The sequence below is a fragment of the Lepisma saccharinum genome, chromosome 27 (assembly GCF_977018435.1).
Source record: "Lepisma saccharinum chromosome 27, izLepSacc3.1, whole genome shotgun sequence".
NCBI classification, from domain to species: Eukaryota; Metazoa; Arthropoda; class Insecta; order Zygentoma; family Lepismatidae; genus Lepisma; species Lepisma saccharinum.
This window is the reverse complement of record NC_139255.1, coordinates 8106135-8130854: the sequence shown is the minus strand read 5'-3', so window position 1 is coordinate 8130854 and position 24720 is coordinate 8106135. Positions and strand designations below refer to the sequence as shown.

At 38.3% G+C, this 24720-nt stretch overlaps 1 protein-coding gene across 6 annotated transcripts in view; it reads left to right on the top strand.

Annotated features, from left to right (window-relative positions):
• LOC145980273 (putative phospholipid-transporting ATPase IIB) overlaps positions 1-24720 on the top strand; it is a 155414-nt gene that overhangs the window by 66643 nt on the left and 64051 nt on the right. For 2 of the 6 annotated variants that reach the window (XM_083113281.1, XM_083113280.1), the window contains exons 3-4: positions 16311-16455; positions 23838-23951. In XM_083113281.1, the coding sequence (XP_082969407.1) occupies positions 16311-16455; positions 23838-23951 (259 nt within the window). Of the gene's footprint in view, positions 1-8744; positions 9016-9168; positions 9650-16310; positions 16456-23837; positions 23952-24720 lie in introns of those variants that run through there. The other 4 variants (XM_083113282.1, XM_083113283.1, XM_083113284.1 and 1 more) reach the window with 4 other exon arrangements.

Here is a 24720-nt window from a genome sequence, read left to right as displayed (position 1 = left end):
CCCATTAGTTTATCTGTTCATAAAGTGGACATACAAGAAAAATCCACAAAGATTTTGAGCTTATCGTCATTCATTAGCCGAAAAGACAGCTTGTTAATTATGTCCCTCATTTCAGTTCACTACACAACACACAGCACATACGAGGGTCACTATTTATATTTTGAGCCTTGTGCGATGATTTTTTACGATTTTCGACGTGGATTATCAAGACAAGAGTGCATCGATCAACTTACTTCCACATTTGGCAATGAAGCCCCATCCGTTGCCACTGTGAAACGCTGGTATAACGAATTTAATTGTGGCCGACATTCGCTCACCGACGAGATTCGCGAAGGTCGTCCAAAATCAGTTGTTGTTCAAGAAAACATTGATGCTGTGCAAAACCTAATACTCAAAGATCATCATGTGACATACTGTGAGATTGAGGCAACCGTAGGCTTTAGTTCCACCAGCATATATAAAATATTACATGAACATTTAGCTGTGAGAAAGGTATGTTCTCGTTGGATCCCACACAATTTGACAAAAACTCAAAAAGACGCTCGTGTCAATTGGTGTAAACAAATGCTCAATAAATACAATTGTGGTGCTTCAAAAGACGTATATAAGATTGTAAGAGGTGACGAATCATGGATATATGCATATGAGCCGGAACGTAAACAGCAGTCGACTGTGTGGGTGTTTCAAGATGAACCCAATCCAACAAAAGTTGTTCGCGCTCGAAGCACATCGAAATAAATGGTCGCCTGTTTTTTCGGGAAAACTGGTCATGTGGCAACTGTGCCTTTAGAGGAACGTAGAACGGTCAACTCTGAATGGTACACAACAATTTGTTTGCCAGAGGTCTTCGGTCAAATGCGGAAAACAAACGCCGTCGGATCATTCTTCATGAAGACAATGCCAGCTGTCACACATCTCATCTAACAACCGACTTTATGAACAGTCAAAAAATCGAATTGATGGGTCATCCACTGTACAGTCCTGATTTGGCACCCAATGACTTCTTCTTGTTCCCGAATGTCAAGAATAAATTGCGTGGACAACGATTTTCGTCGGCGGAAGATGCCGTTGATGCGTTCAAAAACCATATTATGGAGGTGTCTGAAGAAGATTGGAAAAACTGCTTTGACAAATGGTTCGAACGAATGCAAAAGTGTATTGACCATAAAGGAGAATACTTCGAAAAACAATAAAGCAGTTTTCAATGCCAAATTCCTGTTTTTTCATTGTTAGGCTCAAAATATAAATAGTGACCCTCGTATCATTCACAAAAATACAATCTACTCACTACTGTATTCATACGCTGAATGTTTCCAACTTATAAGAAATCAGGTTCATCTTCTTATTGAAATGAACAATTTTATGCACATTTTCTGATAGATATTTTTTCTGTATTTTATTCCCTGAGTCTGGGCTTCTATAATATATATATATATTTGCTCTCTGACAAACAAACTAACTAACTAACTCTCTAGCCTTCTTAAACCCGAAGGTTCATGGCTGCAGCAACACAGGCCTTCCATCTGTCCCTATCTTGAGCAAGATCTATATAATCTTTTCCATCCCTACCGATTTCCTTTAGGTCCATCTCAACGTTGTCCCTCCATCTTCGTCTTGGCCTTCCTACAGGTCTCTTACCATCTGGCTTCCCAACAAGAATCCTGTAAACTCCTCTTTCCTCTCCCATTCGTGCCACATGGCCTGCCCACCTAAGTCTTCTTGATTTAATTATTCTAATAATATCTGGACATGAATACAAATTATGTAGTTCTAAATTATGTAACCTTCTCCACTCACCTGTCTCCTCATCCCTTTTAGGTCCAAATATTTTCCTAAGGATCTTATTTTCAAATACTCTCAATTTATGTTCCTCTTTTAATGTAAGGGACCAAGTTTCACACCCATATAATACTACAGGCAAAATTATTGTTTTGTATATTTTAACTTTTAGTTTCTTAGATATTAAACGAGAAGACAAAAGTTTATGAAGAGAGAAGTAACATGCATTTCCTGAATTAAGCCTACTTTTTATTTCCTCTTTAATATAATTTTCATTTGTTAATATTACTCCTAAGTATTTGAATTTGGAAACTGGTTCAAACGAGTTGTTATCAATAATTAGATTTTGATTATTACCTAACACTTGGTTTCGGCCTGTAAGCATATATTTAGTTTTCTCTTTGTTAACTTCCAAACCTATCTCTTTAGCAGTTTTGAAAAATATTTTAGCATTATTCTTAATCGTATTTATATCATCCCCCAGTAAGTCTACATCATCTGCATATGCTAACAACTGAGTCACACCATTTAATTTTAGTCCTTCTTTAGTTTCTTTTACCTTCCTTACAGCATATTCTAAGGCAAAATTAAAGAGCAATGGAGATAATGCATCTCCTTGTTTTAACCCATCATGAATTATAAATTTGTCAGACATATTATTACCCACACGAATTTTACTTTCTGTTTCACTGGTGCATATTTTTATCATACTAACAAGCTTCTTAGGTATTCCAAACTCTACTAATATATTATATAATTTATCTCTTTTGACCGAATCATATGCTTTTTTGAAATCAATGAATAGCTGATGGACATTTTGATTATATTCCCACTTTTTTTCAAGTGTCTGTCTGATGTGAAAAATTTGATCTGTAGTTGATCTGTTACGTTTAAATCCACATTGATAATCACCTATAATTTCATTAGCATATGGAGTTAGTCTTGTTAAAAGAATGTTAGACAATATTTTGTATGTTGTTGAGAGTAGAGAAATTCCACGGTAATTATTGCAGTTCATTTTATCACCCTTTTTAAACACAGGAACAATTATGGATTCTTTCCACTGTTGAGGGATTTCTTCTTTATTCCATATTAAACAAATTAATTTATGAATTTGACATATTAATGAATTTCCACCATATTTAATTAACTCAGCTGGTATTAAATCAATGCCAGGTGCTTTGTTATTCTTAAGCCTTTTAATAGCATCTTTAACTTCAGTCAAGTTAGGTTCTGGAACTAAAGGTTCTGCTGTGTGTACTTCATTTACTTCTGATTTATCTCCTACATGAACATTTAAAAGGTCATTAAAGTAGTTCTTCCATCTATTTAGAATATCGCTTGGGTCAGCTAGAAAATCACCGTCTTTATCTTTTATCAAGTTTACTTTAGGTTGCCACCCCTTTCTAAATTCATTTACACCTTTATATAAATCTCTGATATTTTTATTTTTGCTGTTTGTTTCAATTTCGTTAATTTTGCTTTTCAAGTAATCTCTTTTTTTACTTCTAAACGTGCGGTTAACTTCTCGCTTTATTCTATTATAATTGCTTAGATTTGTATCATCCGAGTTATTTAACCACCTAAGTCTAGCCTGATTTCTTATTTCTATTAGATTATGACATTCATTATCAAACCATGGCTTACTTTTTCTTGGTTTATGGTATCCTATAGTTTCTTTAGCTGCTGATTCTATTGCATTACGTATGTGCTCCCAATTCTTATTTACGTCTGTTTCATTTATATTTTCATCATCATTTAAATCCTGCAAAACATCAAATCTATTTGACAGTTTAATTTGGTAATCTTTCTTAATTCTTTCATCAGCAAACTTTCCTGTATCAAATTTTATAACTTTTAGATTTTGTTGCTTATGATTTATCACTGAGAGTCTTTCTCTTAATTTAGCAATTACTAAATAATGGTCACTGGCACAGTCAGCACCTCTATGTGTACGAACGTCAATTATACTAGTATGCCTTCTCTTATCAATGAGAATATGATCTATCTGATTATGAGTTTTACCATCTGGAGAAGACCAGGTATATTTATGGATATCTTTATGTTTAAAAGTGGTACTTTTCACAATTAAATTCTTTGAGGTTGCAAAAGTAATCAATCTTATACCATTATCATTACTTAATTCATGAAGACTTCCTTTACCAATCGTGGGTTTAAATGTCTCTTCTTTGCCAATCTGTGCATTACAGTCACCTAACAGAATTTTCATATCATACTGAGAAAATTTATCAAAGACCTGTTCTAACTCTGTATAAAAATCATCTTTAGTATTATCATCTTTATCTTCCGTTGGTGCATGTATGTTTATTAAAATAATTTTACACCACCTACCCTGTAAAACTGCATATGATATCCTATCATTAATAAATTCTACTGTTTTAAGAGCCGAGATAATTCTATTATTTATGAAAAAGCCTGTTCCAAAATTATGATTTTCAGTACCACCATAGAAAAAAGTATAATTTTTAGTTTTGCAATTCCCTTCTCCTGGCCACCTAACTTCCTGGACAGCTACTACATCTAATTTATACTTGACTATCTCATTAACTGTACACTGAAATGCCCCAGGCCGGTAAAGGCTCAGAACATTCCAGGTGCCTAATTTAATATCCTTATTCCTAACGTAGATCTTATCCTTAGTCCAGGGACCTCCCAAAGTAGTCCCCACCCGGAGATCCGAACGGGGGACTATTTTACCTCCGGAATATTTTACCTTGGGAACATCCATGGCCTTATATTTCTGTTTCTTGACATGTCTTTTTACAGTGCAGAGTTGTCAGCTCTACGCCTAACCCCCGAGATGAATGGAGGAACTACTACACAAGACAAACACAAACATATTAGACAGCACAATTACTACACAAGATGAACACAAACACATTAGACAGCATAACTACTACACAAGACACACACAAATACATCACAACTACTACACAAGACACACACAAACACATCACAACTATAACACAATATAAACACACACACACCACAACTACTACACAATATAAAAAAACAAACAAACAAACACAAACACACATACACACACACCTTCGTGGAATAACCTTTGAGTTATTTATTTGGTACGAAGCTGGGTAGTTTAGGAAATGAAATTGGTTACTAAACCCTATGAAGTCTCCGAGGCATAACTCTTAGCATCTCCAGAGACACGTTTTGAATACTTGGCAATTTGACTAATATGCCTTACCGTTGTTCTTGCACTCACTATATCACTAGCACGTGCTGAATTTCACAGAAATTCCCTATGTCAATTAATATAGAATATGTAGAGAGCGATGTGAAGAAGAAAGATATTTTGATCCTCATGGGTGACATGAATGCCAAGGTATGCTCGCAAAATGAAGGATTGGAACATATAATGGGGAAACAAGTTTGGGAGACATAAACGATAATGGAGAATGATTGATAAACCTATGTGCATATCACGAATTGGTCATTGGAGGAACAATCTTCCCTCATAAAAACTGTCACAAGTAACTTGGGTTTCACCAGATAGCATTACAGAAAACTAAATAGACCATATAACAATAAGCACGAAGTTTAGGAGATCGCTAATGGATGTAAGAAATAAAAGAGGAGCAGATGTAGCCAGCGACCATCATCTTGTGGTAGCCAAATTTAAGCTAAAAATAATGTCAACATCCAAGAAGTTTGAAGGAAGAAAAAAGAAAATTAATGTTCCAAGATTGACAGAGAAAGAAAAACAAAAGGAATTTAAATTAGAAATAAATAATAGATTCCAAGCTCTCTCGGAAAGTACACAGTATGAACCAGATATTGAAACAAATTGGGAAAATGTGAAGAGAATCTACTTAGAAACTGGAGAGAAGGTACTTGGAATTAGAAATCAAATACAAAAAGACTGGATGTCTGAAGACACTTGGGAAGTAATAAAAAAAAGGAAACAAGCAAAACAAAAAATAAACCAAAGCAGAACAGAATTACAGAAAGCAGCAGCCCAAACAGAGTACTCTGACAAACAAATGCAAATATTTGTCACGTGGTTGCATACATATAGGTTAGAAAATGCTGTTCTTCAACATTTCATAGCAAAAAAGCAAATTTCTCTACCTAACCTCTCCCAGACACATATACATACGAGTATATACATATACACACACAGTGTATAATAGAGAAAATTTATGAAAATTCTTCTCTGGGGCTGCCCCCCCCCCCCCCTCCCCTTAAAGAAAATCATGGGTACGGGCCTGCATAGGAGCACTCCTCAGCAAGCCCCGAGGCTCGAGAAAACATCCCCTCAGCTAGCCATTTCCACCTCAAGGGCTGTCGATATCTGATAAGTGGTGGCTGCTATTAAGGGGTCAAAGGGGCCAGTTAACTCTCAAAGTTTGCCACTTCTTGTCCCAACACTATTGTCTCTTAAGGGCATGTGATACAGTCTCCACTGCACTCTTCCCAAGCTCTTCCATCCGTGGCAGTGTGCCAACTTAGCTCTCTTGGATCTAGCTCTTTCGTGCACTCGTTCAGCTGAGAACTGGGAGGCCCACCCCCATGCCCCTCTATGATGTGGGTTAGGTGGGAGAACAGCGGACGCTGAACCTCGCCCACTCAATAAAGATATATTATTATTATTATATCACTGGTTTTGGCCTACATCAGCCAACTTTTGTAATAATTATACATTTTGCACATGACATGATATTGTTATATTGGCTGCGCCGCCCCACTCCCTCTGAACTCCCCAGCTACTTCTTTATAGCGCCGTGTTTGATGTGAAATTGACATAATATTGTTATCAGGGAATTCTTTATTTTCGATTTCACACGACCAACTGTGGATTATTGAGATGGACGATGCCGCCCATGGGCGTAGGCAGGAAGAATTTTCGGGGGAGGGGGTTCATTCATAATTGTTCCCATGGGCGTCGCCAGAAATTTGAATAATAGAGATCAAATAACAATAATTAAAATTTCATAATAATAAAACAATTTTATTCCTTAATATAGTAATAATATTAATTATTATTATTATATCCATCAGGGGGCTTACTCAATCCAGCAGATGAGTGAATATCCAGCACGGTTTTTTTAACGTTTCACACAGTGTGTACTGAAATGCACAATTATTATACTTTTTTATTCAATTTTAGATAACTTCAAGAAAAAGCTTTAAAAGTTAGATGGAAATTTTAGTCATAAAGTTTTTGTTGTTTGACCTTAAAACTAAATTTTTGGAATTTTGAAAAGTGTGGAACCCGTTATTCTTTTAAAAAACATACTGGTAAATGAATTGTAACCTCAACCATGAACGTAATGCGCTAAGAAACTGGAGATCCTAGGTTTGAACTCCTATTAAGGGGGATTTTCGACTTTTTCGGACAGGGAATTTAAAAGTTGGAAAGGGAACTTTGGGACAATCATAAGGGAATTTTCAGTGTATATTCCTTGTGACGCAGGAACAGCACTGGAAAGAGGACAGCAGAAGTTAAAATGGAGGGGCCGCGGGTGGGCTACGATTCCGAGAATAAATCCTGTTTCACTCAAGTTTCAGAATTCCAAATGTATGAAAATTCTAGCTCGATCGTTTCAACATTGTCTCCTTGTATTTTTGTGATGCTTTGGGAAAAAATAGAAAATGAGTTACAGATTTTGGTTTCTGAACTTCCATTAATCCAATATGTCAGAAGTTTCGGGGTGGGGGGAGTTGAACCCTAGAAACCTCCCTCGAAATACGACCATGATGCCGCCGGATCTAGATGTTGAAAACTAAGAATAAATTGTCATCAATTTTGAGTTAATGATAATAGCAGTGCCACCACCCCTTTGACAACTAACATTACCCTAGGAGGCACTTTATCCAGCCTTCGTAAATCTAGCTCCATGGAAGGCAGTTTTAGCTCCATTTAAGGTGAAATTTCTTTCTTTTATGTGCATCAGGTTTGGCAACACTGCCAGGAGGCAAGGAGAATAGAATAGCATTGATCATACGGGAGTATGATTTGATTTGTTCTCTTGGGAACATAAACCTTCCGATGGAATAGAAAAAGATGTCAATGGGAGGAGGGCAGTTTGAAGATGCATTTCACCAGCGGAAAAGTCGAAACTTCCATTTGATTAGCCTTGATCTTGAAGTTGATTCCCCATGAGGAATACATGGGATTCCGAAAATTCCTATTCATCATATTTTTCAAACATCGTGTCCAACTTAATAATCAAGATAAATGAACGCTTCCACTTGCAAAATGGAGAGAAATTCACTCAAGTTTCAGAATTCCAAATGTGTGAAAATTCTAGCTCGATCGTTTCAACAAACCCAGGTTTTTTTATTAGTGGCGGTGCCCATTCGGGCGATATTGAAATAAATGCACAATTGGTTCGTAACTGTATCTCCTCCCCTTAATGCTAAGCCCGGTCTGAAGGCAAACTTCCCTTGCACCTTTCACCCTAGTTTTGGCTCCCAATCGCCGCCACTGTCCCTGGTAGTTGTTGTTATCCCTTCACCTTGTCCGCTGTTTCATTACGTTACTTAAGGTAATTAATTTCATTGATAAAGTGGCGAACTTGGGGTTTATATCAGTTGCAAAGTATTGACAGAATCTCGAAAAAAATCGCATTTTCCAAGTCCATCGAGACTAGTCCGCGTTTTTTTAAATGAATTTATATAATTTCGAGAATTTTAAGCTTGTCTCGCGTGACATTTCTTGTTACCAGCCACCGAAATAATCTGTTAAATACTGCAGTGCGTACCGAGGAATCGAAAGTGACTCGGTATTTATTACGCAATATTTTCATTTGAAATTTAAAAATAAAGCTTTGCCATTTGAAAATCGTAATTATTGGCTATTTTTTTAAACAATTTTGAGGCAATGAAAGAATGTATGATAACTTCAGATGCCTCTCTAGGTTTAATTATGACGAGTCTCATTATCAATGTCAATGACGACAACAGATAAGAGGAAAAATAGCTGAATGCGTTGTCAGGAAGGTGATGATGTACGACAGATTGATTTAGTATGGAGTTAATTTAACAAAAAGATAATTACAAGTTCGATGTTTTGTTCAGTGTGATAAGTTTATGAAGATTGTTCGGATTGATTATGGAGTTTCAAATGAAGGAAACAAGGATTTCGTGCAAACCTGTTTTTTGTTCCGAATCGGATTCATTGCGAGGAGCCATCAACACATCTGAAAGTGTTAATTTAATTGATGATGAAGAGCCCTTTGAAAAACAGACAAGGTAGTAAAATAATATTTTTTAAATCGTTTTGCTTGCAAACTGTAATAAGTAAATGCTTTTCCTTTTATTCGTGCACCTTATTCTCGTGTAGCGGAATTTCACATGACTTCCAGCTCTAGCAGGTGCAGACGACAGTTGTTGGATATGTGTGAAAAACGAAGTGGTGTAATCAATTTTGAAGGCAGTGGTCGCGGAAAGTACTAATGTAAACAATTGAGTTGAACAAACCGTGTTTATTTACAATATAAAGGTTATTTATCAAGTAGTATTGCAAGATTTTTAGAAGTTGTTGTCATATCAGCTGTTTGTTCGACAAAAGCAGACCATGTCCTAAATGTAGTCTTGATGCGTGGCAACCCAAGTGTACATGTGCTCTTTCTTTTGAATGCTTGTATGTATAAGTGATGATCGGATGATTTATTGTGGTAATGTCACGGAACACGAGTTGTTTGTGGTTGCTAATGTAACTTGTGTTTTTGCATTTTTTGAAGTATTTGATTAGGATTTGGTATTTAAAAATGAGCAGTCCTGACTCAGAATCGCGTCCACAGTCCATGACTGAAAGTGCCACCCACATAAGGGAGACAGAAGACCTCCCCCTCATCCCTAAATACGAAAGGAATATATGTTTCAGGTATGTGCAAATTCATTGTTTGAATTTTAGGAACTGCTTTATTGGGAAAGAAATTCTGACGGAATATCGTACATCTTGCAAGGGTATTACAACAATGAGCACGAAATATTATTTATGTCATTCATACTGCATGAATGGATGGAGAAAATAAAAGATCTTGAAGCAGCGTAGGCCATTGTACAGTGTGTGTTTTACACAAAATATCCTCCAGCAAAGGGGAAGTGCTTTGGAATTGTGTAGGTAAAGCTATAGACCTAACATCTAAACATAAGTGCAAGGGGGAAAACCTATTGTTCTAACAGGAAGATGTCAATTTGATATGTGTGTAATTTTTCCATCATCCTTACACGTATTCAAGCATATTCAAATATTTTTGGCATCTTAAAGGGAAGAAAAAGGTACTATTATAGTATAAGGGAAAAACCTATAAATCATATTTTTTAATTGCTAACGTACTATTTTGGAATGCGGAACATTTCCTAAAGTGAAATAGTGAATTTCTAACTACTATACCGGAGACGGATTTCTTCAAATTTACAGGAAAAAGTACTTACGCAAATCATTTTCTGTAGCGTTGTTGATGTTCGGGAATGTAGTATTGATCCATTTTAATGTGAATGCATGTGGTTTTCTACGAAAATCTATTTCCGATGCGCTATTGCTGCTGCCGCCATTTGATTTCTGCAGGAGAGCACAATATGCGCTATTTCTGCTTTTACAAGATGACGTGTCGAGGATGCATCGTGAAGTTGTTGCCGGGTGTGGAAGATGCCGTGGAATTTGTAATTCAACATGGAATCTTGAAGAAAGAAGTGGAATGCAGGACATGGAAGGTTAAAATTAAAAGAATTCTGTGTATTTTCTTTCATCGAGAAAAGCCGATGTTGTCCGTATATGCTAAATTGAACGAAAGAGTGCTAATGGAACCTAACCTAACAGGCCTAACCTACCCTAGTAGGCATACCTCGTCCCCGTGATGGTTCGTGGGGCTATCGTGAATTTTTGGGGCTAACGTCAATGGTTTTTTGGGGCTACCCGTGGATGGTTTGTGGGAAATAAGGAACAACAGTAAGTACTCGTTAATGTAAAAAAAAAAAAAAAGACTATTTTCGTTAGAAATTCATTATTTCATGTTCATGTTCCGCAATGCAGAATAGTACGTTAGCAAGGAAAAAAATTGCGAAATAAATCATTGATAGGTGTCTTCGGTATAGTAAAGTAGTACCAGATAATATCTATTTCTTACATTTACGAGTACTTACTGTTACTTGTTATTTCGATTCTGTAACACATTATGGCGGGCGATAGCGTACTGGTTCAGGGCGCGTTGTGAGAGTGTTTTGTCGATTTATGCAGTGTTGCAACCTCGTTCACTGGAAAATACCTACTTTCGTGCCCGGATTTGAAATTATGCTGATATGTTGCAAACCATTGACGTTAGCCTCACAAACCATTGACGTTAGCCCCAAAAACCATTCACGTTAGCACAACAAACCATTTTCCGTAAGGTTAGGTTAAGTTAGGTTAGGCAAGCATAGTTAAAAAAAAAAATTAAAAATACTCGACATGTCATGTTGTAGTGAAAACACGGGGAGGCTGAAACACTGACTATGGGGTTGCGTCATCTTAACACACGGAATATTGTACTCCCGTGCAGAAAGTAAATGGCGGCAGCAGAAACAGCGTGTCGGACTGAGATTTTCGCATTAAAATGCATCAAAACTAGATTCACGAACTTCCACAACGCTACAGAAAATGATTTCCGTAAGTACTTTCTCCTGTAAATTGTAAGAAATCCGTTTCCCTTATACTATAATGTTACCAACAAAAATAATAGGGGGGATATCTTGAAGCATATCATCGTGGTTCAGAATGTTTTCTTTTTTTCTTGCTCCAAGAAATTACGCAAGCAGGATGTTTCTTAGGTAGTGGTATAGTGGAACCACTGGCAAATTAGCCTGTGCAGACCCATGACTCCTGTACGTCGTACTCCCACATGGAGGGAAGGTGCAGAGTGGAGCATGCTTTCTTATGGCCACAGTTGAAGGGGGAGGTATGCAGAGACTTTTCGCTGAAGATTCTATTCCTTGTGGTCATGCTATATGTATTTCAGTGTAGGTTCGGACCAAGTGCTTAATGCATAACTAATCATGATACACATGCATCGTGTACATGGTTTGATTTCTCTTCGTGTCAGTTCACATATATTCAATGTCTTAGTAATTTTTCCCCTTCATATACTCCTATGTGTGTATTTGTTTGCTAGCAGTCATTCATTTACTGTCATCTTGGATACGGACTGCTGCTGCTAATAGGTCATGTGACATGAGGTGTGAAGGGGTACTAAGTCACTCATTCTTAGGTTAGGTGGACAGATTTGGGGCTGTTAACATTAATAAAATTTTTGAGGCTCTTAGCATTTACATAATGTTCCCAAATACTTCCAACACCTGATCACGTAATATCTGGTTTCAAACATAAAACCCACCTTTACCCTCACATGGAAATACACCGATACTCCTTGTCTGAGATGACTGTAAACCAAGAATGGATGCTTGCAGGGAAAAATGGTCTTGCGTAATTTTCAAATCATAATTTCCCCTGTAAATTATAGTTAGTGAAGTTTTAACTCTATTAATTAGTTTCTCCAAACTTCAACAATTTTTTCCAGTATCCTAAAATACTTCCTAATACATAAACTTGCAATGATCATAAAACTGTTTGAACTGTTGCCATAGATTCTGTGCTAATGCCTTAATTTTATCCGGTAACGGTTCCGAATGTTCAATGATTTTTTTTTAAAACTTTCATAGCCGAAAGACAAGTATTCCAGAATTGTGGAAATGATTATTACAGTATATTTCAACCTTGGTTCCCATTGACAAGTCATTTTTCATTCATAGAATAAATGAAATTTATCTCGGGACAGTGGAATCAACTGTCAAATGAAGATTTAAAAGGCACCTTACTCAAACATCCCCATTTCCCATTGACAAGGCATTCCATAGACTAGCATGCAATGTTAATTGGACATTATCAATTGTCTAGTGCTTTAAACTATACTTATTATGACACTATGTTTCGAGAGAACACCTTAACATGTATTTAAGTTGTGGCGATGATGATGAAGGGGGAGAGAAAAATATGTGTACAATGAGTAACTGAGGAAAAGGAGATAAAATTCACATGAAAACTCTTCAAAGTTTCCTAAAAACAAACACCTTGCCTGTCATTCGCTGAATCTCCTTAATTAACTCTCTTCATCTATGGTGACTTAGGAGTGGAAATTTCCCTTAAGCAGCCCAGACAATTTAATAATAAGAGGAAAAACAAATGTAAATATATAAGGGAGTGCTGTGACGTCCGACATGTCATTCTTTCAAAAAGGGGAGAAGAACCTTCCTTCGCATGTGTCTCTGTCTTGGTGCAAATGAGTGTAAATATGCGGTATCGCCCGAACAGATTTCTTCAATTTTACAGGAGAAACTACTTACTGAAATCAGTTTCTGTAGGATTGTCGAAGTTCTTAGAGGTATTTTCTTTCACGGAAACTGATAACTTCACCATAGAATGCTGCACAACAAGAAATAATAACTTTTTATGTAAGGAACTTGCATTTTCTGTAAAGTGACAACATTATGCCGTTGTTTCCATTATGTACCTGCAGATGGCGCGAGCGTCGAAAGTCACGTGGTCTCGCCAGTGTTTCCAAACGTTCCTTTTTTATGAGAATTTTTTTCTCCTAACCTTGCCAGAAATGGTCCGTGGGGCTATCGTAAATGGTGTTTGGGGCTATCGTGAATGGTTTTTGGGGCTATCCGTCAATGGTTTGTGATGACATAATGAACACGAAAGTAGGTATCTTTCGGTTAAGAAGTTTGAAACACTGCATACCCACTCCAAATCGACAAAACACAAGCACCATGCTTGATGATCCATGATGAGTGCACGCCATATTGTCTGTTACCCAAGCAGAACAAGGAAGACAAATAATGACTCGTAATATGAAAAGTTGAAACTATTTTATGGAAAAAGGCATAACTTCACCTTGGATCTTCCGCAATGCAGAATAGGTAAGTATCAATGCTAAAATTAACGAAATAAATGAGTGAGAGGTGTTCGAGTGATATCGCATAATTACCCAAATGAGAATTGTGTTGATGCTCTGCCATCACTGTCTCCACTCGATTCGCCTTCCTTATTTTCGAAGATGATTTCTCTTCGACTCCAAAGCTAGCTTTTGTGAAAGCAGTTAGAGATATTCTTTTCAATGGAATCTTCCGTAACACCATCTGAGGAACAGGTGATCGAATATAAATTTGGCTGAAAAACCAGAAAAGAAGAATGGCAACGTCATGTTGAGTATTTATGAGAAAGAAAACTCGCATAAATTTGGCAACAGTGGGCATGCAGAAAAAAAATATGTAGCAAATTCATTTTTACTGACAATCCAAATCTCTCTTATTTAGATCTATTCTTTTTTTCCGCTTAAGGAAAAGTACATGTTTACAACAATAACATTTTTAAACTGATAGACTTCACAATCTCAACAATGATTTTCTGTCATGAAACAAAATAAACAAGCTTTATTAAAGATTTTTACAAATATGACATTTTTCTTCTCGAATGGTAAAAAGGCCTCCCCCATGTGCAGTGGTAGCGTCATTGCCTTGTAATCAAGGGGTCCTGGGTTCGATACCCAGTGGAGGCACAAGTGGTTCGGATCCCACTTTAAACTGTAGGTCCAGTCCCGATTAGCCTTACTGTGCATAAAGTGGACTTGAAACACCAATGTGCGCATGGCTGGTAATCCAGTGGTCGTTGTTTCGATGCTTGATCGGCATAAAGTTATGCGTCTATCTGCTGTAGATGAACAACTACATCCATAATTGTAATTTAGAAAACATGAGGGAAAACCATACATGAAGAGAGAGGAAAAACAATTCCTGATATTGGGAAAACTTGACAGAAATCTATCTGTGAAATAACTAGGCTGCCCGGACCCATGAAAACTACTTACGTAATCAAAACTCTGTTCCAACAAGGCAAATAATTCTGCCACTGCAACACAAATGCATACGCTTAAGTTCGAACTCCAGTACGGTTCTGCAAAAGCAAAATGTAACCATCGTTGTGCGGCAAGGTTACAAAAACTTAAATACAAGTTTCCGTCACTGCAACAATGATGACCAACAACTCAAGTTCAACCTCATCTTGAGGCTAATCAAGACCTCACAGAGTGTCCACATTGTGGAGAACAATGTGCACCTTACTAAATATGAATATCGACTGCCCGGAATATCACTGCTGCACGGTTCTCGGGGCAGCTTCTTAACTTGATTAGTGTCACTGGAAACTTCCCGAGCATTCGCTAAGCTAGCCAATTCCTAATAATCACAAATGGTAACTCAACATATGACAAAAGAAAACATTCAGTATTCAATACGGTTAATATTAATTATAAAAGAGGCGGACCTCTCCATGATGCTCTTACACAACAGGTTATTATTTATTTAGAATTAAGATATTGTTTGATAGTATTGGGTGCTCATTAATTGCAATACTTAGTTATAGAATCATTTTTGTATTGTCCTGTTTGCATTTATGTTTTGACATTGTATATGTTCTCTCTTCTGGGAAAAAAATGTTTATAATAAAATTGGATGATTTGTGTTGAAATTAACTGCTGCAGGTTGTCAGACATACAAGAATTTGAAAATTATTATACACAGTGATTCATTAAATGTAGACCACTACACCAGTGTTTGCGCTATCGACAAGTGGGATGATCATGGCCGTATGTCAGCACTAACTGCCTGTGAATCAAGCACGGAAGTTTTCGTAACTAGTTTAAGGAGTGATTTATTTACTTACCAGTTTATGAAAGAAGGTGCTAAAACTGGCCACCTTCGTTGTCCACACATTTTTTACACCTCTTGATGAAGTTACCCATAACTCGCTGCAGTTGCCATTGATTAATGTTGATAAGTTCTTTGCGGAAGTTACGTTTCAGTTCTTCCAGGGTGTGTGGATTAGCATTTTTTAATCTCTCCCAGACATAAAAATCGCATAGAACTTTTACACCTGCGAATCTTGCTTCAATTTGCCTTTAAACTACATTTGCTGATTGAGTTAACACACATGAATCATAAATAAATACGCACAGTGCAGCAGAAAACATTGGCTGAACCATAACACACTTTGCAGTTGAATACACTAGAAAGAACACATTTCGTAACAAGTACCCTGTCACTTCACAGTCGCCAGACACTTATCACTTCTCAGTCTCATGTCTACTTTCAGGACCTCCGTAAAATCTGGTTTCTAGACCCTCTCACCAGCTTATGTTAGTGGGTGTTTTAATAAAGATGTATCAAAAATGTGTGGGCATCGAAGGCAACTAGTTTATAAATCTGCTTAGTAAATCACTTTTTAAAATAGTTACGGAAACTGTTGTACGCTTGCTTCATCGACACACTACAATGCCGGCAAATGGCTGCGAGTGCCTCGCTTGCCGATAGTGCAATGGTCTAGTCTACCCTTCAATGGATCACGTTGTAGTTGTTCATGTTACTTTGTTTACATATACAGTTCAGATAAAGGCAAGTCTCGAACTTACTTTACTGTAGAATCAGGTATTAAAATGACATTATCATTTCAGGTGTTGTCGGTGGTTATGGAAAAGTTGTTGTGGAGAAAAAGAATTGTCGTCACGTACTATTTTCATAGGGAAGGAATGCACCGAAAAATTTCCAGCCAATGTAATAAGAAACCAAAAATACAACATAATCACATTCTTGCCTTTGGTAAGTGTCAAGTTGTTTAGCTCTCAAGTTCCACAACTTTGCTACTAATGTATGCAACTTATTACACACAATAGTCTTCTTTAAATGATCTGTAATAACAATAATGTAAAATGCGGCTTTATATTTTTTTACATGTATAGCTAGAAATCAGATATGTTTCTTAGTTTTGTGCTAATTATTCAGTTGTTTTTTTCATTATACCATATATATTTCTGAATCCAAGACGAGGATGTATGGGGTCCTCTTGCTTTCGCAGCATATGATGTGGAGTTTTTCTTTTCTTTACTGAACAGAATAGAGCTGAGCCTATACTGATACTTTTATAATTCCATTACAAAATAACAAAGGCTAGTTACCAAGTCATACTAACTCGTCACATCACTAGGCACATATCTAGAAATATATAATTTGGGGAGCCAGTCGAAGCTAAGTGTCTCAGAAATATAATAATAAAAGTGTTTCTATTTAATAACATTGATATAATTATTTGTAATAACATGAAAATTAAATAATTTGTACTTAATTTCTCCGGTGCCTATGTTGTATGTAACCACAGACTAAGAAACTGAGGAAAGACAACATATAATACTTATTTTGTTCTTTCTATCTTGACTAAAAAAATATTGTTAGTACATAAATAGTAAAAAGATGCTATAAAATCAGAGATAAAACAGCAAATATTCATCATTTGGCTTACGTGTAGTTAAGACCGCTAAAATTTCTGTAAAAACAACAGTCATGGCAAGGAAAATGTATGTCAAAGACGTAAAAAAAAGAATATTTATTGAATAACAAAAAGAATGATGGTACGTCAATTTGATGAAAAGTAAAGTTCCTGATAAATATTTTATGTACATTATTGTAAGTAGTAATCAAATAAGGTAAAAGGAAACACTCACCGGACAGTAGAAAAATTCAAAATTTTCGCTAATTTATAGCATCATCGGTGTGAGAAGAAACAGAAGACGGAACCGGAAGTTGGGGTCCTGCAGAGTTGCCAGGTCCCCATTGAAGAAGAAGCGGTGCGTAGAACGAAAAAAACACTGTTTCGTCACCAGGCTTGTCGTAAACTGTGAGTGGGGAGGATGAGTTGGGAGGGAGGGCGGGAGGGTGGGTGAGGGTGGGCATTACTGGGTGGCCTTGTTCAGGCCAGGTGGAGTGGTTGCACTCATGGCCGATATATAGGCCCTCTCCCATCTTTTGCGAACAGAGGTGTTGGCTGGTTGGGGTAGGAGGTGGATGATCGCTACCCGGAAGCAGTCGTTGAAACTGATGTTGTGGTGGTTGGTGTGGACGGCGACAGTGAAGTCCAGGTTGTGGGTGGAGGAGTGGTGGTTATTGATGCGGAGGTTGAGGGCCGTTGATGTTTCCCCCAGGTAAAAATCACCACAGATGTTGCAGGTGAGGATGTAGATAAGGTTTGAGGCATGGCAGGTCCCTTTGGGATGGAGGGTAAATTTGCCAGTGGCCGTGTGCACCTGGAGGGTGTGAGAAGTGATGAGGATGGGACAGGTCTTGCACCTGGGTCGGTTGCATTTATGGGCAGGGGGGTGTTGGATGTGTGGTGAAGGAGTGTTGTGGACCAGGATGTTTTGGAGGTTAGGGGGGCGTTTGAAAACCACCCTGGGTTTGTCGGGAAATATGTTTTTGGTTTCGGGATCACTGTGGAGGATTGGGAGAAGAGAGTGCAGTGTGTGCCTGATTTTGTTGAGGTGGGGATGATATTGGGTGATGAGTGCAGGTGGGTTGGTGGCAGCAGGTTTCTTGGTGGTAGTGGTATGTGAGGCAGCTCGTGATATTTGCTTGGTGACCAGGATGGAGGGATATCCACGGTTAACCAGGGCCTGGTGTAGGCGGAGGTTATAATTCTGGCGGGAGGTGGGTGAAGAGTTCAGGCGCTGTCCCCTGAGGGCCAGAGAGAATGGAATTGCTTTTTTGGTGTGGAACGGGTGGGAGCTGGAGAAGTGTAGGTATTGCATGTGGTTGGTGGGTTTTATGTGGATGGAGGTAGTCAGGTGTCCTCCCTCGATGTGCACGTCCACATCCAGGAAGGTTATCTGGTTGGGGGAGTGTGTCCAGGTGAATTTTAGGGAACGGAAGTGGTTAAGTTGGTCCAGGAAGGCTGACAAGGATGGTTCTCCATGTGTCCAGAGCATGAAGATGTCGTCGATGAAGCGGAGCCAGAGGAGGGGTTGGAGGGGTTGGGTAGCCAAAAACTCTTGCTCAAGTTGGCCCATGAAGAGGTTTGCATAGGATGGGGCCATTCTGGTACCCATGGCTGTACCTCGGATCTGTAGGAAATTTTGGTTTTCAAAGGTGAAGTTGTTACAAGTGAGGACAAGGTGGGCTAGGTGGGTCAGGAAGTTGGTGCTGGGGTTGTGAGGTTTGGGTCTGCTATTGAGATAGAATTCTATGGAGCGGAGGCCATGGGAGTGAGGTATGTTGGTGTAGAGGGAAGTGACATCAATGGTGGCAAGGATGGTATTTGGGGGCAATGATGGGAGGGTGCTGATTTTCTGGAGGAAGTGGTTGGTGTCACGGAGGTAGGAGGGCAGAGCTTTCACAAGAGGCTGGAGATGGGAGTCAACAAAGGCTGAGATTCGTTCTGTAGGTGAGTTATAGCTGGACACAATGGGTCTGCCAGGGTTGCCAGGTTTGTGTTGTACACCAGTAGTGGTGTACATAAATCTTTAGAGGGACCCCTCCGATGGTGTCACCATCGCCTTGTAATCAATAGGTCGTGGGTTCGATACTCAGTGAGGGCACATAGTGGTACAGTCCCACTTTATAATGTAGGTCCAATCCCGATTAGCTTATCTTTCTTAGTACTGTCATTCAAAACCGTACGTTCTCAATCTAATCTCTATGGAAATAGTGATTGATTGATTTGCTTTATTTTACTTCACTTTTTGTGCCACTTTTGGCTAATTTGCGAAGATGGGGATGAGTGATGATATGATGAAATTGATGAATGGACACTTCCAAGCATCCATGCCCAGTCCGGGATTCGAACCCTGTCGTTGTAGCGCAATGTGCTAACCACTCCGCACGGGGGTCCAGTTTTCGGCGGAAATATATATCAATCATTGGTCGATACGGACAGTCTCACTTAAGACAGAAGTGTAGAGGATACAAAGCTAATTTCACAGTGACCTTCATCCAGGCACGTATCCAGGAATTCCTTTCGGGGGGGGCTCAACACCATTTTTAAGGGGTATAGTAAGAACCTCAAGACCAATGGTGGCAATTGCGTTCCAAACCGGGGGGGGGGGGGGGGGGGTTCGGAGGGTGTTGCAAGGAAAGTTTACTTTCTCTTGGTAGACAAGGTTTAAAATTAAGAGGCCATAATGTTGAGGCAAAAAAATGGGGAGCAAATATCCCTTAAATCGTAGCCACTGTAAGACTGTCATTTTAATCAGAACGTGAAATCAGAACATTTTTTACACTCTACTCCTCTGTTCCCATCCATTAACATCGTTTGCCGGTAGCATCTCAGTAGGTGTGTTTGTCCATTTCTTCATATCAGGAATCAAAACATCTATGGTGTCTTTGAGTGTTTTTACGAAGCTGTTACACATGCACGGTATGGACAATCCACTCGACAACGCGAGATTCAAATTGTGGGCTGCAAACTGGACGCAGACAGCTCTCGAATATTTCTCTCTGATTCGAGCCTGAACACCACTAATGTGTCTTGTCCTCCGCATGTTTGCAGCTCTTGTAAAAGCAGAATACCACCAAATTGTTCAGATTCAGGCCTTAGCACTTACAAGTGTTCAAAAAATGCCTGTCACAGCTTCCGCTGTCTTGTCATATATCGACTCGAAACAAAGGAAGTCTTCTCGAATACAGGTGGATCAGGAAACAATTAATGCACCGTGAAAACACTTCCGTTCCCAACACATCTAATGTTTCGTCTCCCAGTATGATCAAATGCTTACTCATTTATCTCCAGTGACGTGCCCAAGGGAGGGTTGGTGATGACATAACCCCATTTGACTCAGTATTCCTTTTTTTTTTTTTTTAGAAAAAAAGAGGAACGTCAAAAACAGGGGGAAAATGGCAAAATCAGGACTGACCACTAAAAATAGTATGTGTAACCCCTCTCTCTTCAGAAAATCCTGGGCACGCCTCTCTTTATCTCGGACACATTTTTTAAAATCAACTCACCAGAAGTTTTTATCATTCCGTATTGGAGATTGAAGTTAGATGCGTTCTTCCTACAGGTTTGGATATGATCCTTTAGAATGCTGTCGTCTGCCTGCCTTCACACCTAACCTTAACAAGGACCTAATTTTCTATCCTTGTGACTTGGATTTTCAAGACTTAGGAAGGTTTCAGACCAAAGGGACACGCGATACATGTCGATTGGAATGGGTCAATGAACAGCAATGTTTCACACCGTAGCGACACAAAAGGCAGCACAAACCTAATCTTCAGGCGACACGGTGTGAAATCTCCCTTGTTAGGCCACTGTCATTGTCACCTTGAAGTAGTAGCTCTTGTTGACCACAGAAAAAAATTCTCCTCAACCGGTGGGAATGCTCCACAGTTTTCTTCTCTCTCCTATATTTTCGTGCTTGTTCACTATACAGGCAGCACCTTATGATTTGATATACACAGGACATGTACTATGTAGACATTTTAACGAAAAATCGGTTGAAGTCAAGAATGGCTAGGTGACTCTGGCTCAGTTGGTAGAGCCCTGATTTGGGTCCTGGTAGAGCCTGCAATTTCCACCTAAAATGTCTACATATGCAACATCTTCCTGCTTTCTTTTCTCGACATTCATAAAATTTTCGGCTGTCTTTTTATGGTAGTTAAGTGTTTGAATGTATTTCGAACCCAGTAGGCTTAAACAAAAGTATTTTATATAGCATGAAATTCTCGGACTGCATATACGAAATTGTTCTTCCAAAAGTAAATCATCACTCAAAACTTTGATTTTCAGCTGATGCATGCAGCTTAATTCTGTTTTAATAAACCACTCCAATATCCGGTACTGCTGAAATATTAACTTGAGAGAGAGAGAGAGAGAGGCAGGCAGGCCTTGATCTCTTCGGCCCTCGAACCGAACTAGCACTACACTGAGGCCCAGGAAGTTCTGCTGTCGTCAATGTCTTCATTTTCGAATCACTATATCTTCTAAAGCAATCAGAGGACGCTGACTGATCTGATCGCCAATTGACTGTATGAATTGTCACACTTACCTCTGAAATCTCATTGACCGATTCTTTGTACAGATCAACCGAAAAATTGAATCCGCGTATTTATATTCTCATTATATTCTAGAACGTTCTGCAGATAAAACGATTCGTTAATATCGCCAGTAGTTGACTCCTTCTCTCATTCAAGAACGTACCCTCTCCCACCTTCCAGAGATTAGAAATTACAACGAATCGCCCTACGTGTGGCGCTACCTTTGTTGTGCAGCTTCCAAATGCTGACAAGTCTCTACATAGTGCTCAAGTGCGCTGCGACAACACCGAAAGCGCAAGAAAAGTTTATGTGCAATATTATGAACAACAGGGTTATAGAACATTCTCCGTCTTGCCTCGATAATTGTGTATCTCCTTAAATTATCGTCACATTATTCAAAAAGCCAAAAACCTAATTTTATCTAGTGTAAAATAAAAAAAATCCTGGGGGGGGGGGGCTGCTCGAGCCACCTCAACCCCACCTTGGATACGTGTTATTAACAATAACAGGGCTATAGAACATTCTCCGTCTTGTCGATTATTATTTCTCCCAAATTATCATCACATTATTCAAGAAGCCAAAATTCTAATTTTATCTAGTGTAAACAGAAAAAAATCCTGAAGGGGGGCTCGAGCCTCCTGATTCCCACCTTGGATACATGCTATTGACAATAATAAGGTTATAGAACACTCCGTTTTGTCTCGATAATTATTTCTCTCAGATTTATAAATTTATTATTTTCACATTATTCAAGATGCCAAAAATCTAATTTTATCTAGTGTAAATTGAAAAAATTCCTGAGGGGTGGTGGGGGCTTGAGCCACCTCATCCCCACCTTGGATACGTGCTATTAACAATAACAGGGGTATAAAACATGCTCCGTCTTGCCTCGATAATTATTTCTCTCCTTACATTATTTTCACATTATTCAAGAAGCCAAAAACCTAATTTTATCTAACGTAAACTGAAAAATTTCCTGGGGAGATGTCGAGCCCCCTGTGCCCCATCTTGGATACGTGCTATTATCAATAACAGGGTTACAGAACATTCTCCGTCTTGCCTCGATAATTATTTCTCTCCTTAAATTATTGTCACATTATTTTATTTCACACCACAAGAAACAAAAAAACTCATTTTATCTAGTGTAAACCTAAAACTTTCCCCCCTTTGAATATGTGCCTGCCTTCATCCCTCTTTTCCAAGAACTCTGCAACTACCTGACCCGGCATTGGTGCGGCGGAGGGTTAAAAACATTCACCTATCTTACCACCACGAGCTTCAAGCAATTGGCAATGAATGGTTTATTTCCCACAGCATTAACTAACCAGTTCCATGCCCTTATGGTCACGTTTATATTCAGCATTCACTTACCCATGCCTTTGATCTTGCCATCTGTTTCCCAGGACGGTGAGGTTTTATCCAGTGTTTCTAGGAAAATCTATGGAACATCCTGTGCTGGTCTCCCAATCTGTCACAAGGAAGGATGAACGAACTTTTAAAAAGTACAAATGTTGAGACGAGCTGTTGCCTTTGCCCGCTCTTCTAGCCACTGAAAATCTTTGGTATCGGATGGTATTGGCCAAAGAAAACCAACCAATACTCACTGAGGCCGATACCTCCGGTATACCGATCGGTATCAGCTCAGCCCTAGAACAGAACCATGACCTTGCATTAAGTTCTAACTCTATCCTCTGCCACACCACTGCAGATTCTGTGGACCATTTCACAGAGGAGGACTAAGTGGGATCTGTATCTGACTAAGGGATGTCTGCATCTGATTTTATTTTTTGTGTACTGGTACTTTTATTGTCTCCTTCAGTTACTTTTAATAAGGTAACCATTTGTAGGTTTTGAAAATAGTTTTTCTGTAATCCCTTGTTGAAAAATGGGGAGTCGTCTTGCATTGAGAGATGTATGGTAATTGGTGAATACCAAGTATTGAAGTTCAGTTGTACCTACCTGTAGTAGCTTTCCTGCACTTAAAAGGAATTAGAAGCTATATCTTCAGTTATTTGAGTTATTTTTTGCAAACGTTATTTTCTGCTTTAATGTGAAACTAAATTATAACATTCAGGCAGTATGTATCCCGTTATTTTACCATTCATTTCACGTGTTAACAGACAAATTTATATTTGAGTAGAATTGCTTCTGTACATAATTGACAAATATTTTTTTCTTTTCAGGTGCTCTTCCAGCAATTTAAATTTTTCCTAAACCTTTATTTTTTGATAATGGCAACAAGTCAGTTTGTCCCAGATATTAGGATTGGCTATCTCTACACATACTGGGGACCTTTGGTGAGTTTATATTGAAATTTCATGGTTGTCTATCAGATTGTGTATGGTATTATAGTGTGGTCGGATTACTGGCAGAGAACATGGCCTTTGGAGTATGGATACCACATTCATTCCTGAATGTAAAATGCCTCGTTTGTGTGTAATGAAGTCATCAAAATGACAATGAGGAAAATTTTATTCCTGAACTCTGTTACTTCATTATGGTTATTTATCTTTCATGACATTTATTATTTTCCTGTAGTTTACGGTTATTACAAGCATAAGAAAACAGTTTTCTTTGTGACGTTTCAGGAGAACACACACTCCTTTCATCAGACATTTATTTTAATTTTTTGAATGAAACTACAGGAAAATAATTCTACAATGCAAGCAATGCGTACATACAAGAAAAACTATTATGACATTTATTTATTTGCAAATAAACAAATCTTATATTTGTTAGCAGAACCATGATGCTTGAAAGATTTTATGCACAATACTCTCATTACAAGAAGTTCTTGAAAATTATTACATTTTGATGTGATATATACTTCATGAGCCCATTGGATGAAATGTGGAAAGCAGCTTATTATTGTGTTATTAATACTATTATTAGGAATGGGCCGATATCAAATTTTGGCCGATACCGATAAAGTATCGATATAAAATTTACCGATACTGATAACTAGAGCCCGGAAGTTCAGGCATTTATTTTCGTTAAAATAGGCAGGCAAAAAGACATTTATAATGTGGAAAATAGGCACTAAAAATGGGAAAAAAGGCAAAATAA